The sequence below is a fragment of the Mus musculus genome, chromosome 8 (genome assembly GCF_000001635.26).
Source record: "Mus musculus strain C57BL/6J chromosome 8, GRCm38.p6 C57BL/6J".
Classification (NCBI taxonomy): domain Eukaryota; kingdom Metazoa; phylum Chordata; class Mammalia; order Rodentia; family Muridae; genus Mus; species Mus musculus.
In genome coordinates this window covers 105,583,913-105,602,758 of record NC_000074.6, presented here as the reverse complement: position 1 = coordinate 105,602,758, position 18,846 = coordinate 105,583,913, and the positions used below count along the sequence as shown (strand labels likewise).

Below are 18,846 nucleotides of genomic sequence, written 5' to 3'. Positions count from 1 at the left end.
GTAGCACATACCTTTAATCCCAGCATTTAAGAAGCAAAGGCAGGCCGGGCACTTGGGAGGCAGAGGCAGGCAGATTTCTGAGATCAAGGCCAGCCTGGTCTACAAAGTGAGTTCCAGGACAGCCAGGGCTACACAGAGAAACCCTGTCTCGAGAAAAAAAAAAAAAAAAAAAAAAAAAAAAAAGAAGAAGCAGCAAAGGCAGGCAGATCAGTCAAGGCTACATAGTAAGACCATGTCTCTAAATGAATAAATATTTAGCAAAAAATTTTTATTTTCATTTTATATATATAAATGGTGTTTTTCTTGCCCAATGACCCAGGAGGCCAGAGAGGGTGTCAGGGTCCCTAGATTTGGAGCTCTAGGGTGGTGAGCTGCTGTGTGGGGTCTGGGTCCTCTGTAAAAGCACCAAATGTTCTTAGCTACTGAGCCATCTCTCCAGCTCCCCTGACCCCCCCTTTTTTCGATTAAAGGCATGTGCCACCACCGCCCAACCCAAACCCCATTTTTAATGAGTGATTCTTCCTCATTGGCCCCTCTGTCCTGTCTCTCTGTCCATGGCCACTACTCCTATGTTCACCTAGGCTACTATTTTTTTTTCTGCTATCCTTAGTCTTCTTTTGCTACCAAAAGTTGGTTTCCACTCATCACTCCAAGCAATCTTCTAAATCATTAACTCAGCCATAGGTTTTCCTACTTAAGAGGTTTCAATGGATCCTCATTGCCGTTTAGACTGTGAGTGCCTTAGAGAGAGCTAGCCTAAGCTAGCCTTTCTCCTTTACCTCCCACCCATTCCACCATGCCTATATTACCTCTACTAAATAGCTTGTCTATAGTTCCCACCCTCTGACTTCTGACTGTGCTCCTAACCTGTCTTCTGTTTGATATGTTATGTCCCCTACTCCATCCACTTAGAAAACAAATCAAATGCCACCCATATCTGTGCCCTCTGGTGTCCCCATTATTCAGCTGTATATCCATTCATGTGTTGTTTTCTATAGCGAGACCTGTGACCACCAGGGCGGATGGCACTTCAGGGATCAGATGGCATACTTCTGATTTTACCTGGCTCTCCCCCATCCCTTTCCAAGGAAGGGGAGGCCACGGCTCTCTGAGGGTCATGGAATGCTAGAGAAATGTCAGGCCTCTCCCCAGCCATTAGCCAGCTTGGAAAGATACAGCAGAAACTCACAAAGGAGACACCTGAAGCTAAGCGAAAGCCATAATTTTCCAGGTCATGTGGTTAGGAAGGGTTAGGCCTGACTTCCAAATTGGATCCCTGAGTCATAGTCAATTTGCTCTGCCTGAGTCAGACATCAGTTCCTGGGCACATCTTCTGCCAGGCACTGGCCTTTGAGCTGAAGCTTAGCAAGGAGACACAGGGACATCTAACCCGGGAGAGCTTGCATTCTTGGAGGGGTAGACACAGGCCCGAGAAAGTCCGTTTAGCAGAATCAGAGGGCAGTAAGGGCCCTCGTGCATGGTGCTTCTTGCCCCACTTTGAGAAACCATGCTCTCAGAGGCTTCCCTCTTCTTCATCCCCAACTCCCCAAAGGTTACAACTCTTTGAGACACAACTTTCCCTTGCTTTTTGGGATGAAATAAAATAGAACACTACCCCCCAACACACACACACACCACACACACACACACACACATACACACTCATACACACACACACACACACATACACACACACGCACAGAGGCATACACACACACACACACACTGTACTTTGGCAATGTCATTCATTCATTGGACAGATATTTACCAATTTTCAGAAAACATCCAAGAACATAATCATCTTTCAGGAACCAAAGTCAAAGCCCTCTGATAGCCTTAACTCTGGTCCTACCTTCCAGGGAGCAGAGCTAAGGCCACCACCACCCTTGTCCCTGAGGGCTCACAATCAGAACAGGTTTTGTTCTGATCTGTGAGTTTTTACACTTCTTGTGTTATCAAAACTAAGAATGTGTATACGTGAGAGTATGTGTGTGGGAGAGAGATTATGTGTGTGAGATTGTGTGTGTGCCTGTGTTCATGTTTGAGACTAGGTGTGTATGAGTGTGAGAGAGAGATTGAGTATGTGAGAGATTGTGTCTGACTGTAAGACTGTTTTTGTAAGTGTGTATATGTGTGTGTGAGATTGTGTGTATATATGTGATATTGTGTGTGTGCATGTATGTGTGTATAAGATTGTGTGTATATATATATATATATATATATATATGTGCATGTTTAAGTATTATAAGTGTATGTGTATAAGTAGTGTGTGTGTGTGTGTGTGTGTGTATGTGTGTGTGTGTACTGGTAAGTGGAAGTTGTTAGGAAAGGGCCCTTATGAGATGTTGCCAGTGTGTGTGTGTGTGTGTGTGTGTGTACTGGTAAGTGGAAGTTGTTAGGAAAGGGCCCTCATGAGATGTTGCCAGAGATTCCTTGACAGATGGGGAGCTCTTTGAGGCTCATGTGAGGTAGGATGGAAGCAGGGCTCAAGATGAGAAGAGAAGCAATCTTTTTTGCTAGAAGAGAACAAAAGCCCAACATGGCTGGAGAACTGTGCATGCATGCACGCACTGGTGAAGGGACTAGTTATGAGGAGCCTTAGGCACTGAGTGAAGCAAGACTTTATCCTTTGAGTAATGACAACCTTGGCTTTAAGCTGGTAGAGTCCTATCATATCTTTGCTTTGCAAAGGCCATCCAGGCAATAGGATATGTGTCACAAAGACCCTTGCCCTATTTCTAGATGAGTTGATATTAACTCCCTAGTTGGGGGCAAAAGGAGAAGAAGAGTGGGACCAACAGGGAATATTTAGGAGGCAGAATGCAAAGCTTGATGCTTCAAGGGCTCTGGAGAGAGGGAGGCATCCTAAATGGTTCAAGGGCCTTGGGCCTCCGTGTTTCCATGGGGAGACTTGGAGAATGGAGTTTGGAGGACAGTGACATCATTAGTCTGGAAAGGTAGCATCTGATGGGAACTCCCCACAGGACATCTGGACAGAGGGATTAGGGATCCAGGCTACAGACAGCATTCGGAAGAGCCAGGTCAGTCATGTCAGCGAGCCGTCTAAAGGGTGATGCATGCAGGCAAGCGCTTTACCAGAACACTCCAATATATGCTGCTGACAGAGACAGGCTCTCCTTAGGAAAAGGACTAAGTATGGGGGCTATTATGCCCCTACATTCATCCTCTGGACCCTTCCAGCCCCAACCTAGGTCTTACTTTGTTTGTTTGTTTTTGTTTTTTTGAGACAGGGTTTCTCTGTATAGCCCTGGCTGTCCTGGAACTCACTTTGTAGACCAGGCTGGCCTCGAACTCAGAAATTCACCTGCCTCTGCCTCCTGAGTGCTGGGTTTAAAGGCATGTGCCACCACGCCCGGCTGGGTTTGTTGTTGTTTGTTTGTTTGTTTGTTTGTTTGTTTGTTTTTGAGGGAAAGGGGATTGGTTTTTTTTTTTTTTTCAAGACAGGGTTTCTCTGTGGAGTCCTGGCTGTCCTGGAACTCACTCTATAGACCAGGTTGGCCTGGAACTCACAAAGATCTGCCTGCCTCAGCATCCTGATTGTTGCAATCAAAGGCATGTGCCACCACCGCCTAGGATTAGCTCTTACTTTTTATCATGGATGTCAAAGGTGATGGGCCAAGGGTATGCCTCAAATTCAAGTGTAAGCCTTACCCTTCCTACCTTGTTCTTGGAGACAATTCTTCCTGGGGCTTTAGCTGTATTGATCCATTCACTCATTAAAATTGCAATTAGAGGGCTGGGAATGTAGCTCATTGGGAGAGCACGAGTCAAGGATGTACAGGGAAGGTCCTGTGTTCCATCCCCTGAACTATTGAAAGAATGTGATTTAGTGGGGCACGCCCTTTATCCCAGCACTCGGGAGGCAGAGATAATCTAATCTCTGCGTTTCGAGGCCAGCCTGGTCTACAGAGTGAGTTCCAGGGCAGCTAGAGCTACACAGAGAAACCCTGTCTCAAAACACTAAAAAAAAATTTAAGGAGGGCCATCTCATTAATGAGCACCATATAAACAATGAGATACCCTCTTCAGATTGGCAATCATGGGCATACTATATGAGTGAGCACTCGGAAAAGGAGGAGGGATTAGCTTGAGTGTTTCAGAGCAATGTTGTATTATCAAAATATCAAGCACAAGCCTTGTTTTTCCCTGTTAACCTCCTTTGAAAACTTACCCCAAGGATGGAGAGATGGCTTAGTGGTTAAGAGCACTGACTGCTCTTCCAAAGGTCCTGAGTTCAAATCCCAGCAACCACATGGTGGCTCACAACCATCTGTAATGATATTGGATGCCCTCTTCCGGAGTGTCTCAAGACAGCTACAGTGTACATGTAGAGTGTATATGTAAATATAATAAATAAATAAATAAATAAATAAAAATCTGTGGGCTGGAGCAAGTTGGGCTGGAGTAAGCAGGGCCAGGAGAAGGAAAAATATGTGCTTGAAAATGTTGTTTCATCAGAGCTCAATTGATGGCGTACTGTGTAGTAGCAGGTTTGGAATTTTGGTTTCTTTAAAAAAAAAAAAAACAACAACATAAGAATATGTTTTTGTTTTAATCCCGGGGTGGGATGTGGGGCTGCTTCAGATTGCCCACAGCAGCTGACTATGATTTGCCTCATGCTCTAGCAAGGGTGAGATTCTGCCAGCTGCAGATAGTTTCTTCGACTGTGTGGTGTTTGGAATTCTGGGGACTTTTCAGATATACATGCTAGGGACCAAAGAGTCAGGGTAAATTGTTGGTTGGTTGTTTGTTGGTGTTGGTCATGTTTTTTTGTTTTGTTTTGTTTTTTATTTTTTTGAGACAGGGTTTCTCTGTGTAGCCCGAACTCAGAAATCTGCCTGCTTCTGCCTCCCAAGTGCTGAGATTAAAGGCGTTCGCCACTACTGCCCAGCTGGTCATGGTTTGTTAAGCAGTTGTGTACAAAGAAGAAACAACAAAAAGACAAAATTGGATATCCTGACTTTGAACATTAAACTTGCCCCAAGGAACTTGATGCCCCTAAGTAGTCTAACAATAACGTTTCTGACCTCTGACTTCATTCAGAGATTTCTTTTGTTCCCTCTCTATTCTTTTCTATTTCCTAGTGTTAGGGGGCTGAAGGGGTGGGGAGAAAAGGTGTGAAGAAGGGTGGAAGGAAGAAGAGCCCACAAGGCACCAAAGATCAGTGAGGGACTGGTGAAGAGTTCATAGGTACTCCATGGCCAGTGGGAAGGGAAGGTCAGAGTAGGGGCAGGGCTGGGTGGCAAGTGAGAATTTTGTATTTTTGTATATGTTGGGAGTTTTGGGTCCCTCAACACAACAAGCACAGCGTGGTAAAGAAGGCTCCAGAACCTCTGTCCATGAGAGCTGCCTGTGACTGGTTTCCTGTCCAAGTTGACCATCATGTCCCAGAGTTGTAAATGTTTGTTTGTTTTGAGACAGGGTTGTTTCTCTGTATAGCCCTGGCTGTCCTGGAACTCACTCTGTAGACCAGGTCAGAAATCTGCCAGCCTCTGCCTCCCAAGTGCTGGGATTAAAGGCATGTGCTACCACTGCCCAGCTAGAGTTGTAATTTCTTGATTAAATGTTCCTCTTAGTATTTACTTATGCCATGAAAGGTTTCAGCAAACTGGGCACCGTTTTGGAAAGGAATATGGCTATTACTTATTTGGACAACTCCAGGCTGAGTTCTGCACTCGGAGGTGTTAAGTCTCTAGGCTGGGCAAGGAAGCTGACTTCCCTGGGAGCTCACCCAGCACACCCAGCTGTGTCTCTGTTGTGGTCCTCGCTGGGCCAGTTTCAAACCTCCAGGGGGAGCAGTGAGCAGGGCCCCGCTGGTTTGGTATGGGTCAGGGGTGGGGTGATTGTGCCTCTCTGGAGTTGGGCTGGGCGTCCTTCCTTCCTTCCTGAGTCCTTTCTCCTAAGGGACAAGTGCGAGGCACGTCCTTGCCTCTCCCAGGTCATGGGATGAGCTGCTCCCCTAGGATCCTCTTAGGCCACGCCTCCTAGTAAAGGCTATGGAGTGGGGCACGCAGTTGTTTCTGTGTGTATTAGAGATCTTCTGACAGCAACCTAGGGGGAGGGCTTGGTGGAGGTGGGAAGTGTCCTAGACAGCAGGCACCTGGCATTCCCCTCCTACCCTGGATTATGACTTACTAGACTTAGGAAGGATCCCCAAACTGACCCCTGCCCAGTCAGGGCCAAATCAAAAGGCAGAGTTGGCCTTTGGTGCCACCGTGTGGGAAGTATCCACAGTGCAGTTACAAAGTTACCCGGGGTGCCCCATTAACTCAACCTGTCTTCTCGAATCGAATCGTGACTGGGGTGTGTGGTGTACAACATGCTCGGTTGCTGTTACAGTCCTGCCTATACTCAAACCTGGTCTCCGCTCAGGCACCCTGGAACACCATCACCATGAAGACTACCTACACAACCGAAAGCCTCTTTAGGAGGGACACTCACTTCCTGTCCCCTCACTTCAGTCCCCACTTCTTCCAGTCCCCATCTTTTCCTCTTTGGAAGATTCTTCTGGTTTCTGTAACTGCAACTGTGGGAATTCTAATTGCTTCTCTCTGGCTAGCTCTCTTTCTGGTTCTTGGGGGCTGGGTCTCCTTCCCTCTTCCTTGGTATCCTAACAGTTTCCAGGGCCCTGCTTCTGAATCCACAGTAGCGTCTTGAGTTTCTCTCAGTCCCTTCACTTAGGATGACCCTTGGGGACCTCAAACTCAGTGTGTGAAGTTGATCTCATCTCCTCGCAGTTGTGTTCCTGTGGCCATTTCTCTGACATTCCACTTTCTTCTATCTGTAAATAGAGGTGGACCCTGTCCACCCTTACCCATCTATCTGAAACTCTGTCCTTGATTTTCCTGACTTATTCTACTCTTCATAGGATGGGTTCCCTCTATAGGTTGGACCCTGCCCCTCCTCGCTTTCTTACTGGTTTCTCATCTCTGGCCAGTTCCCCAATAGGAGGGCCTAAGTCCTGTCAGACTTCATGTTCCCCGACTGCACCCCCTCTTATCTCTCTGTCTCTGCACAGGGTGGTCTGTGCACCTGAATGCTTTCACTGCTTTTGCCTACCTGACTCACACCCCCTTCCTTGTGAGCTCCCAGCTGGGATGCTAGTGCCTTTTGGATCATTCCTAGAGACTCCAGGCTTGGTCAGGAATCTGTCCTTTGTCCTCAGGATGTCCTAAATTTGTCACTTATCAACACCCTCATCTGCCTGTTCTTACATGGAGTACCCTCCTCCAAGGCCATATCAAGGCTGAATCACCTGACTGCTTAGTTTCCTATGCCCAGAAGACCTAGATATCAAAAACCAGTGAGTTCTAAGGATAGGAAGGTCACAGTCGCTGGTCATCACGGTAAACCGGTGACCAAGTTAAGCTGAGACCTAGGTTCTTACCTTCCTCTCCCGAGTTTCTTTGCTTCCCAAGATGCCATTGTGAACTGAGGAGTCTTGAAGGTCTGATAAGACTAGACAGGAAGAGAGTTGTCCTAGGTGATCTTGTCTTTGGACAGCAGCCATGAGCTCGGGTTCATTAGAACCCAGGAACTGTCCCAGGACACCGAGGGAGCTGGTATAGTGACCACAGGTCAACCCATCTGATGAAATCTTCCTGAGACTCCCTTTGCCTTCGGGGCTATGCCGTGGGAGTGCTGGCCGCACGTCATTCGGGGAGGGCCTGAATTCCTAAAGGGTGCTGGTGGCAGCAGTTATGGTCCCCAGGTTAATTATTTCTAATGTCATAGAGAAGAGAATGTGCTGAGTGGAACTCCCCCACTCAGCCTTGGCCTTGAAAAGTACAGATCTCCCCAGGCCTATTCTCCCCACGACCAGGCTAGCGTTTAAGGTCGGCTCAGTGTTTCTTCTGGCCTCGGGACCTCCACTGTGCTCCATACCACAGGACTTCTGCCCTGAGTGTTCATGATTACACCTTGGGAGTTTTGCTTGTTTGTTTGTTGGTTTGGTTTGGTTTGGGTTTTGTTGTTTTGTTTTGTTTTAAAAGACAGGATTTCTCTGTGTAGCCCTGGCTGTCCTGGAACTTGATTTGTAGACCAGGCTGGCCTTGAACTCAGAGATCCACCCGAGTGCTGGGCTTAAAATAATGCCTCCCCCCGACACGCTCCGCTATACCTTGGGATTTTGATACTGCTGCGTCCTCTGCCTGCCCCGCAGGTGGACCCAGTTCCCTTGTTCAGAGAGCTCAGTAAACAGAACCAAAATGCTCTGTGAGTGAACAAAAAGCCAGAGGATGCCGCCTGGCTCTTAGGAAGGGCCCCTTCCACCTTAACAAACTTACAAAGCAAACAACCAAAAATAGAATACAAAGGCTCCACCCAGTTTACTCTTGTGCCTCTGCTCCCCAAACTGCCTTCCTTGAAGTTCTTTAGAACAGCCCCCCAAATCCCCACAGTTGCGTGTCCCCCCTCCTCCCCACCATCCCCATCAATCCTCCCTCCTGTGTGTGATGCTCAAGGAAAACCTGCTGGCTTATGAGTGGCTAGAAGCCTGGGACACTGAACGGTTTTCTCGCCGTCTCCTTACCTTCCCCGGATGGTACCATCTTTGTTGCCCGGCACAGATGTTCAGAGTGCTTCTCGTCTGCGCTGCCAGGATTCACACGCTTTCTCCGGAGTTTCCAGCATAGCTCAGTGGCTTGACAGCTTCGCACTAAAATGGAAAACTTTCCCTGAGATCCCTCCTTGCTTACTTCCTGGAGTCTGCTTTCCATCTCCCTTGGCCTGTAAAGCCCGTGACTCATTTACCCAGCCCGCAGTGCTGTCTCCGCTGGGATTTCTCACAGGAAACCTGAGAGCAGCCCAGGCACCGCTGTTCTCAGCCTGCCCACTCTTGGCCCTGGCTTTTCTTATCGAAAACTCTGATTTGTTCTATCACGAGAGAGGCTGGAGTTGTTAGTTTTCCCCTAGATTTGAGCACCCTCGTTAAAACAGGGACTGATGTCCCCATGGGGCCCAGGCTGGAGCTTTGCAGAACTTCCAAATCCTGCGCAATTACAGAATCATCTTTGTTCCTGATTCTGAATAATGCGTCTCTAGATCTCCCTGGAAATCTTGAAAACTATAGGAGTATTTCTTTTTTTTTTTTTCCTTTTTTTTAAAAAAAGGAACAGAAACATCTATATCCATTTAAATATTCTTTAAAATAGTAGAATAATTGAAAGCAACCCAAATACCTATTCTTTTTTTATATGAATGCTTTTTAAAAAAATTAGGTATTTTCTTCATTTACATTTCAATGCTATCCCAAAGTCCCCCATACCCTCCCCCCATAGGAGTATTTCTAATATTTTCAATATGTGAAGTTTCTTATCCTCCCTAGGCAGCCATCACAAACACACACACACACACACACCACAAACACACACACACACCACATACACCACACACACCACAAACACACACATACACACACACCACACACACACACACACACACACACACACACACACATACACCACACACACACACACACCACATACACACTCACACCACAAACACACACATACCACATACACACTCACACCACAAACACACACACACACACCACACACATACACCACACACAGACACACACCACACACACATACACCACACACACCACATACACACACACACACACACACCACACATACACACTCACACCACATACACACACACCACACACATACATACACATACCACATACACACACACACACCACACATACACATACACCACACACACACATACACAACACACACACACACACACACCACACACCACATACACACACACACACCACACACAGACACACACCACATACACACACACCACACATACACACACACACCACACATACACACACACACCACACATACACACACACACCACATACACACCACACACACACACACACCACATACACACACACCACACACATACATACACATACCACATACACACACACACCACACACACACACACACACACACACTCACTCACTCACTCACTCTTACTTGTGTGCTCGCTTTGAGAGAATGTGTGACAACCAGTAGGGTGAGGGGTAGGGTGTGATTTTGATAGAATTGACAGATGGGATTCAAATCTAAATGGAATGTGTAACATCTCAGAAAGTGCTGGAAAGGCTGGGGAGTGTTTCTGTTGAATTCCTGAGGGTTGTGGAAGGCTCCAGTGGAACTTTAAAAATGCTTTGTTGTTGCTGTTGTTTTATTGACAGGGTCTTGCTATGTAGCCCGGACTAGCACTATATTGCCCAGGACAGTCTCAAATTCTTGGCAATCTTTCTATCTCAGCCTTGAAAGTGATGGGATTATAGGTGTGTGCACCATGCCATGCTAAAAATATGTTTTACAAATATATTGATGATAGAAGGCAGCTGGATGAACCTGGCAATGAATTAAGCTTAAATGACATTTGAAAAGCAACTTTGGCCGGGCGGTGGTGGCACACACCTTTCATTCTAGCACTTGGGAGGCAGAGGCAGCCTTTAATTCTAGCACTTGGGAGGCAGAGGCAGCCTTTAATCCTAGCACTTGGGAGGCAGAGGCAGGCAGATTTCTGAGTTCGAGGCCAGCCTGGTCTACAGAGTGAGTTCCAGGACAGCCAGGGCTATACAGAGAAACCCTGTCTCGAAAAACCAAAAAAAAAAAAAAAAAAAAAAAAAGCAACTTTGGAGTTCACTCTTATTTTCATCATTAATAACCCCCAGTAACAATAAGCATAGGTTTCTTCTAGTACTAAGGGTCGAACCCTGGACTTTGAGCATACTAGGTCTACTGTTGAATTAGATCCCAGCCCACCCCCCCTTTTTTTTTGACAAGTTTTCTCTTGTGTAGCCTTGGCTGTCCTAGAATTCGATTTGTAGACCAGGGTGGTCTCGAACTCAAAGATCATTCCAAGTGCAGGGATCAAAAGCACATAACATCATGATCAGCAGTTCTTGAGCTTTTACTTCTCCTGCCTCAGCCCCCAAGTGTCTGGAATTCCAAGTGCATGCCATCACACTTGGCAATACTTTAATATATTTTATCCAGAGCTATTCCTCCTCAGTCACCTGCTTCATTCACCCACATGGATGCTGTCGGAAACAAACCAGACAATGTAGCGGAAGCAAGAAAATTGCTATGAGTTTGAGGTCAGCCTCGGTTACCTAGAGGTGCTATATTAGCTAGGGCGTGATCCCATCTCAAATAAAAACATTCCCCAAAATAATGACAACCAAGTTGTCAGAATCAGTTGTGCCATACCCTAGCAAAATGGAGAAAGGAGACCATGAGGAAAGAGCTCTTATGAATACACATACTTGATAAAAGCTATTATTACTTCCTAAAAAGAAAAAAAAAAAAACCCTACAAACTTGCAGGAAGGTACACACGCGCACGTGTGCGCGCACACACACACACACACACACACACACACTTTTATAAGGACACTTACCTTGACACACTTCAGCCTTGAACAAAGGCCAGCTAGTTGATGGTCTTTATAGCCAAAGATAATTGTTTCCAAACTACTTGATACTTTATTTCACCTTTACAAATCTTTGTCTTCCCTTGTCTCTTCAGGTGTGCCTATGATTCATTATTAGCATGAGGAGTTTAGATTATAGTTCCCAGTTTATTCTTTTGCTGTTTCCTTTGGGACAGTGTCTCTCTATGTAGTCCTGGCTGCCCTAGAACCCCCTACTTATATCAGTCTGCTGACAAATTCACATCGATCCACCTGCCTCTGCCTCCTGAGATCTGATTTCAGAAGCGTGCACCATCATGCCCAGCCTTCCTCAGCTTATTTTTAAGTGTATCCATTTTTTTTTTGAGAGCCACTTTCTGGATATTATTTCAAACTGGCACACTTACTCTGCCTTGATCTTGAAGTATTTTACCCAGGATGCAATTTGTGGAACTCAGTGGGAAAAGAAAATGCAGAGTGCCTCATCCAGTAGACTATGAATTTCAAGATAACAATAGCAGGGCATGAAATTAATTCGTGGGACGCTTTGGAGCTTGGAGCCCATGCAATTACATAGTTACTAAATGATATTGAGAGGCTAGTTGATCTCTGATACACACCTGGACTAAAGTACAGCCTGTCCACATGAAAACGAATTTTGTACCCATCCAGTGTGCAACGTGACTGCTGCTGGTGGTGGTGTGTGTGTGCAAGATCTGTGCCTGGGTGCTTCTGATTGATGTTCACTAAACCTAGAGGGACCTCTCTATCTTGCAATTAAGTCTGTCTCTGAGAAGCAGCACTGCACAGAGGATCTAAAGTAATTTAACATGGAGTGTTGTTGTTGTTGTTATTTTTGAGTGTTGTTTTCTGGAATCTGATGAGGAGCCCAGAGACAGCAAGTGGGTTGGAGGTGAGGGTAGAGGAGGTGAGGGTGAAGGAAGAAAAGAAAAGAAAAGAAAAGAAAGGAAAAGAAAGAAAGAAAGAAAGAAAGGAAGGAAGGAAGGAAGGAAGGAAGGAAGAAAGAAAGAAAGAAAGAAAGAAAGAAAGAAAGAAAGAAAGAAAGAAAGAAAGAAAGAAAGAAAGAAAGAAAGGAGGCTGATAGGAATTCCTTCCTGCAAGATTTTTTTTCCTAGACTTTTCTCTCTTCCTCCTGGGTTTGGGCACCAGATGAATGGAAGGAAAAAGAGAAAGAAAAAGAGGACATGACTGCTCCGAAGGGGTTGAGGTTTTTATTACAGATAAAAGGGAGAGCACAGGCAGAGGCATCTGGAAGAGTCCAGACTGAACATGCCCAGCAAGCTGAACTGGGATGTGTGCGGAGAGGAGGAAGGGGGGTGGAGAGAGGATGAGCAAGAATAGCATGTGTGTAGTAAGAGAACGTCAATTTTTTTATTTTTTATTTTGTTTTGGTTTTGTGTGTGTGTGTGTGTGTGTGTGTGTGTGTGTGTGTGTGTGTGTGTGTGTGTGTGTGTTTAGGTGGAAATGTACGGGTATGTGGAGGTGCAGGTCCAGAAGAGGGAGTACCAACCCCTGGGAGTGGTGGTGGTGAGCCTTGGAAGTGAGTCTTCTGCTAGGAGCCTTCAGATGAAGCTGTACCTAGAACTCTCAGCTCCTCCTGAACCATGCCTGCCTGGACGCTGTAATGATGAACTGAGTCTCTGAACCTGTAAGCCAGCCCCAATTAAATGTTGTCCTTATAAGAGTTGCCTTGGTCATGGTGTCTGTTAACAGCAGTCAAACCCTAAGACATCTATGAAATATTTTTTTGTGTTTTGTTTTGTGCTTTCAAAATGGGGTTTCTCTGAAGCCCTGCCTAAACCTGGAACTTGATCTGTAGACCAGGCTGGCCTCAAACTGACAGAGATTCACCTGCCTCTGCCTCTGGAGTGCTGATACTAAAGAGCTGAGCTACCTCTGCCTGCCTTTACTATGAAAATTTTTACCTTTTTTTTTGTATTTTGTTTGTTTGTTTGTTTTTGTTTTTTGAGACAGGGTTTCTCTGTATAGCCCTGGCTGTCCTGGAACTCACTCTGTAGACCAGCCTGGCCTCAAACTAAGAAATCTGCCTGCCTCTGCCTCCCAAGTGCTGGGAAAAGGCGTGCTCCACCACACTGGGCATAATTTTATTCCCAGTATTCAAAACTCTGTTTTGAAACAGAACAAAAGAACTCAGCATGAAGATGATGTGTGATGTGTGCTAATCACCCCAGTACTGGGGCATGGAGGCAGGAGGATTGCTGCAAGTTTAAGATCAGCCTTGGTCTACAAATTGAGTTCCAGGCTACCCACAACAAAATATAAATGAATAAATAGATTTTTATTAACTGAGTGTGTCAGTGTATGCTTGCAGGCTCAGGTACTAAAGAGACTCAGGCAAGAGAATGGATTTCTTTTCTCTCTCTCCTCTCTCCTCTCTCCTCTCTCCTCTCCCCTCTCCCCTCTCCCCTCTCCCCTCTCTCCTCTCTCCTCTCCCTCCCCTAAAGCATGGTCTCTTTATGCAGTGCTGGATATCCTGGAGCTCATTTTGTAGACCAAGTTGGCTTTGGAAATAACAGCGATCCTCCTGCCTCTGTGTTCTCACCCGTGTGCTACCATCCCAGCCTCCCTCCAGGATTGCAAGACCAGTGAGAGCAACATAGAAAGTCGTCTTGCTGTGCCATGGTGGCAATTGGGAGGTAGACTCCTCCCAAGGTGGATCTTTGTGATGGAGGCCAGCTTGCTTGGTCTACAGAGGAAGTTCCAGGACAGTCAGGGGCTACGTAGAGGATCTCTGTCTGGAAAAGGAAGGAAAATCTTCATCTTGAGCCAGGCATGATCGCTGACAACCCCAGGAAATTATGTTGATCTGTATCATTCAACAGACCATCAACTGCTGTACCAGGTTGTGGGCCAGTCTCAGATGCCTGGGTAAGGAGGCATGAGTGCTCTGTATAATTTTGGAAAGTTGATCAGTTATTATGTCTTCTGGGGATCAGGTGGCGCCTCCTGTAGATGTACAGGTTGTGATAGGTACAGATATGTGATATGTACAGATATGTGACATGTACAGATGAAAGCCCAGGAAGAATTCCTCTCTGTAGTCCAAAGATAAGGTTCTAGGCCCATTCCTCCTAGGAGCAAGGGAGACACAGAAGAGCAGAGACGTTGTGGGGAGTCTTTAACCTCAGAAGCAAGGTGGAGAGATTCAGAATGGCAACAGGTCCCCATCTGCAGTGATCTGTAGTGATGGGGCCTAGAACTTGGCTTTCTCAGGAGCTTAACACTTGAACAATCAAAAAGACCACACCTTAAAACTCATTTGTGAAAGTCAAGACAAAGGGAACTGGGGAGGTGACTCAGAAGTTAAGAGCACTGGCTGCTCTTGCAATGGACCCGGGTTCAATTCCCAGCACCCACACAGTGACTCACAGGCATCTGTAACTCTACTTTCAGGAATCTGAAAGATCTTCTGATCTTCCTGGACACCAGGCACATATGGTGCACATACATATATGCAAGTAAAACACTCATATACATAAAATAAATCAATGTTAGGATAGCTAATCATATTAGCTTAATGTCTATCCTCTGTGCTATGAAATATGGAGTGCTAGACCGAGAAATACTCTCCAGACATTTCTCTGAGGTCTTTCTGTTTAAATTAATTCGCACAGTTCAGCACAATCCCTTCCTCAGCAAGATACTATGCCACAGCAGAGGAATCAGCTGAGCTACAGCTTGGAGGGCCAAGATCCGCCCTTCTTGAGAGCACACGCTACTCACTGAAGCCATAAACTGCTGTCGCTCCTTCACCTTGAAGGCTCTACTGCTGGCATGCATGCTATTCAGGTGTGATATCACTGAGATATAGGCCCAGTCCTTTTAGTTTCTTTTGAGATCAAGTATAAGTCATTTATCCTGGCTGCTCTGGAACAACTTTCCATCTTCCTTTGCTGCTGCTGCTGCTTCTTCTCTTTCTTCAGATTTATTAATTTTACTTGTATGAGTGCTCTATCTGCATGTGCACCTGTGTGCCAGAAGAAGGCATTATATGCCATTACAGATGGTTGTGAGCCACCATGTGGTTGCTGGGAATTGAATTCAGGACCTCTGGAAAAGGAGTCAGTGCTCTTAACTGCTGAGCCATCATCTCTCCAGTCCCTTAGATTCTTCGTCTTTTTTTGAGGGGGGGGGGATGGTTTTCGAGACAGGGTTTCTCTGTGTAGCCCTGGCTGTCCTGGAACTCACTCTGTAGACCAGGCTGGCCTCGAATTCAGAAATCCGCCTGCCTCTGCCTCCTGAGTGCTGGGATTAAAGGCATGTGTCACCATGCCCGGCTGTCCCTTAGCTTCTTAAATTGCTGGGCTTATAAGCACATGCCACCACACCTGGCTTTGAGGCAAAGTTTTGCTGTGTTGCCTAGACTGTGGTCTTAAAATGCTAGGTTTAGCCAATCCTCTTGTATCAGTCTCCCAAGCACTAGGGCACACATCACCACAACCAGTAGATTTTCTTGTGTGTGTGTGTGTGTGTGTGTGTAGTATACTTGTATGTAGTATGTATGTAGTGTGCATGTATATAGTATGTATGCATGATGTATATATGTATGCATGCATGCATGCATGTAGTGTGTATGTATGATGTATGTTTGTATGCATGTATGCATATATTTAGTGTGAGTATGTGTGTGTAGGTATGCATGTGTCATGGCATATGTGAGGGGGTCAGAGAAGAGCTCTGGGAGCCTGTTCTCTCCTGCCATGTGAGGTCTTGGGATTGACTCAGAGTAAGCTTGGTGGCAGGTATGGTTTTCCCCCTGAGCCACCTCATAGACCCCTTGTTTGTCAGTTGGTTGGTTTGAGAGTCTTGCTATGTAGTCTTGACTGGCCTGGAATTCACTCTGTAGATCAGACTGGCCTTCAGCTTGCAGACACCCTGCTACTTTGCCCCCTGAGTACTGGGATTACAGGGCTGAACTTGTCGATCCCAGTACGATCCCTTTTCATACTAGGGTGGGCGTGGTGACTAGGAGGGATGGCAAGGAAAAAAGGAAAGCCAAGAAAAGCGTCTTCCTGCTTCTTCTTCTTCGGGAAAACACCAAATGGCGGATGACGCCGGTGCAGCGGGAGGGCCCGGAGGACCTGGGGGCCCAGGATTAGGAGGCCGCGGCGGCTTCCGCGGAGGATTCGGCAGCGGTCTTAGGGGCCGTGGTCGTGGCGGAGGCCGTGGCCGTGGTCGAGGCCGCGGGGCTCGTGGAGGTAAAGCTGAAGACAAGGAGTGGATCCCCGTCACCAAGCTGGGCCGCCTGGTTAAGGACATGAAGATCAAGTCCTTGGAGGAGATCTACCTGTTCTCCCTGCCCATTAAGGAGTCTGAGATCATTGATTTCTTCCTGGGTGCGTCCCTAAAGGATGAGGTTCTGAAAATCATGCCAGTGCAGAAGCAGACTCGGGCTGGCCAGCGGACCAGGTTCAAGGCTTTCGTCGCTATTGGGGACTACAATGGTCACGTTGGTCTTGGTGTTAAGTGCTCCAAGGAGGTTGCCACTGCCATCCGAGGGGCCATCATCTTGGCCAAGCTTTCCATCGTCCCTGTGCGGAGAGGCTACTGGAGGAACAAGATTGGCAAGCCCCACACTGTTCCATGCAAGGTGACAGGCCACTGTGGCTCTGTGCTGGTGCTTCTCATCCCTGCCCCCAGAGGCACTGGCATTGTCTCTGCTCCTGTGCCCAAGAAGCTCCTGATGATGGCCGGTATAGACGACTGCTACACTTCAGCCAGAGGCTGCACTGCCACCCTGGGCAACTTTGCTAAGGCCACCTTTGATGCCATCTCCAAGACTTACAGCTACCTGACCCCCGACCTCTGGAAAGAGACTGTCTTCACCAAGTCTCCTTATCAGGAATTCACAGATCATCTTGTGAAAACCCACACCAGAGTCTCTGTTCAGAGGACCCAGGCTCCAGCTGTGGCTACCACATAAGGGTTTTTATATGAGAAAAATAAAAGAATTAAGTCTGCTGATAAAAAAAAAAAAAAGAAAAAAAAAAAAAAGAAAAGCGTCCTCCTCCAAGGGAGTTGCCCACATGAAAAACTAGGTAGAGCTTTCCATCAGGAGGGCCTCCGTGTCCCTGTGCAGGTTGAAGTTAACACAGACTTCAGAACTCCCTGGGTTCAGGATTTCCATGTGCACCTACCCACATATTTTAATTGCGAATCAAAAGGTCCCACTCTTTCCCTATCATAAATATGGATTTACGTGTGGGAGGGAGACTTTCAAGATGAAAACTGGCCTCCTCTGATGGTCTGCTGTGCTGCACTGAGTCCTGGAACTGGAGCCACTTGGCCTTCTGACATGAAGGGTTTGTGTGTGTGTGTGTGTGTGTGTGTGTGTGTGTGTGTGTGTGTGTGTTTGAGACAGGGTTTCTCTGTGTAGCCCTGGCTGTCCTGGAACTTACTTTGTAGACCAGGCTGGCCTCAAACTCAGAAATCTGCCTGCCTCTGCCTCCCAAGTGCTGGGATTAAAGGCGTGAGCCACCACGCCCGGCAACATGAAGTTTTATTAACATTAATGTTTTTTTCTTTTCTTTTTTTCCACTTTGTTTTGCTTTTGATTTTGTAGACAGGGTTTCTCCCCGCAGCCTTGGCTGACATTAATGGTTTTCACTGCTGAGTGATTCTTGTTGTTAGTGCTGGACAGGAGCAGATAATAAGCTAACGGTTTTCTTGTTGCTGTGACCAGATACCTGATTTAAAAACAAAACAATGTAAGAAAGGAAGGATTATTTTGGCTGATAGAGTAGCAGCCCCCGACAGCTGGGATGGCAAGGCTGTGGAGTATTAGTCACATTGAATGCTCAGCCAGAAGAGGCAGGGGAGGAGGGCATCTGATAATCTTTCAACCTCTCATTCTCTTTTATCCAGATGGAGACTCCAGTACATGAAAGAGCACTGTCCACATTCAGGGTAAAGTCTTTCCCTTCTTCTTCTTCTTCTTCTTTTTTTTTTTTTTTTTAAGATTTATTTATTTTATGTATATGTATATTGTAGCTGTACTGATGGTTGTGAGCCATCATGTGGTTGCTGGGAATTGAACTCAGGACCTCTGTTCACTCCGGCCCAACGATTTATTTATTATTATATGCAAGTATACTGTTAGCTGTCTTTAGACACACCAGAAGAGGGTCTCAGGTCTCATTACAGATGGTTGTGAGCCACCATGTGGTTGGTGGGATTTGAACTTAGGACCTTTGGAAGAGCAGCCAGTGCTCTTACCCACTGAGCTACCTTACCAGGCCGTCTTCTCCCAAACTCCCCCCCACCGCACCCCCGTACTGGCTGGTTTTGTGTCAACTTGACACAGGCCGGTGTTATCACAGAGAAAGGAGC

General features: G+C 46.5%; 1 protein-coding gene and 1 pseudogene across 4 annotated transcripts in view; one reads left to right on the top strand and one right to left on the bottom strand.

Annotated features, from left to right (window-relative positions):
• Ripor1 (RHO family interacting cell polarization regulator 1) overlaps positions 1-8,672 on the bottom strand; it is a 28,133-nt gene extending 19,461 nt beyond the window's left edge. For 2 of the 3 annotated variants that reach the window (XM_011248531.3, XM_011248532.3), the window contains exon 1: positions 8,552-8,672. In XM_011248531.3, coding sequence (XP_011246833.1) covers positions 8,552-8,570 — 19 coding nt within the window. In that variant the 5' untranslated portion in view covers positions 8,571-8,672. Of the gene's footprint in view, positions 1-7,408; positions 7,599-8,551 lie in introns of those variants that run through there. The other variant, XM_006531462.4, reaches the window with a different exon arrangement.
• A 7,202-nt stretch (positions 8,673-15,874) lies between these two features.
• On the top strand, positions 15,875-17,440 carry Gm45855 (annotated as a pseudogene). The gene has a single exon (XR_001778644.1). The product of XR_001778644.1 is annotated as a predicted gene 45855 (transcript).
• The last annotated feature ends 1,406 nt before the right edge of the window (positions 17,441-18,846 follow it).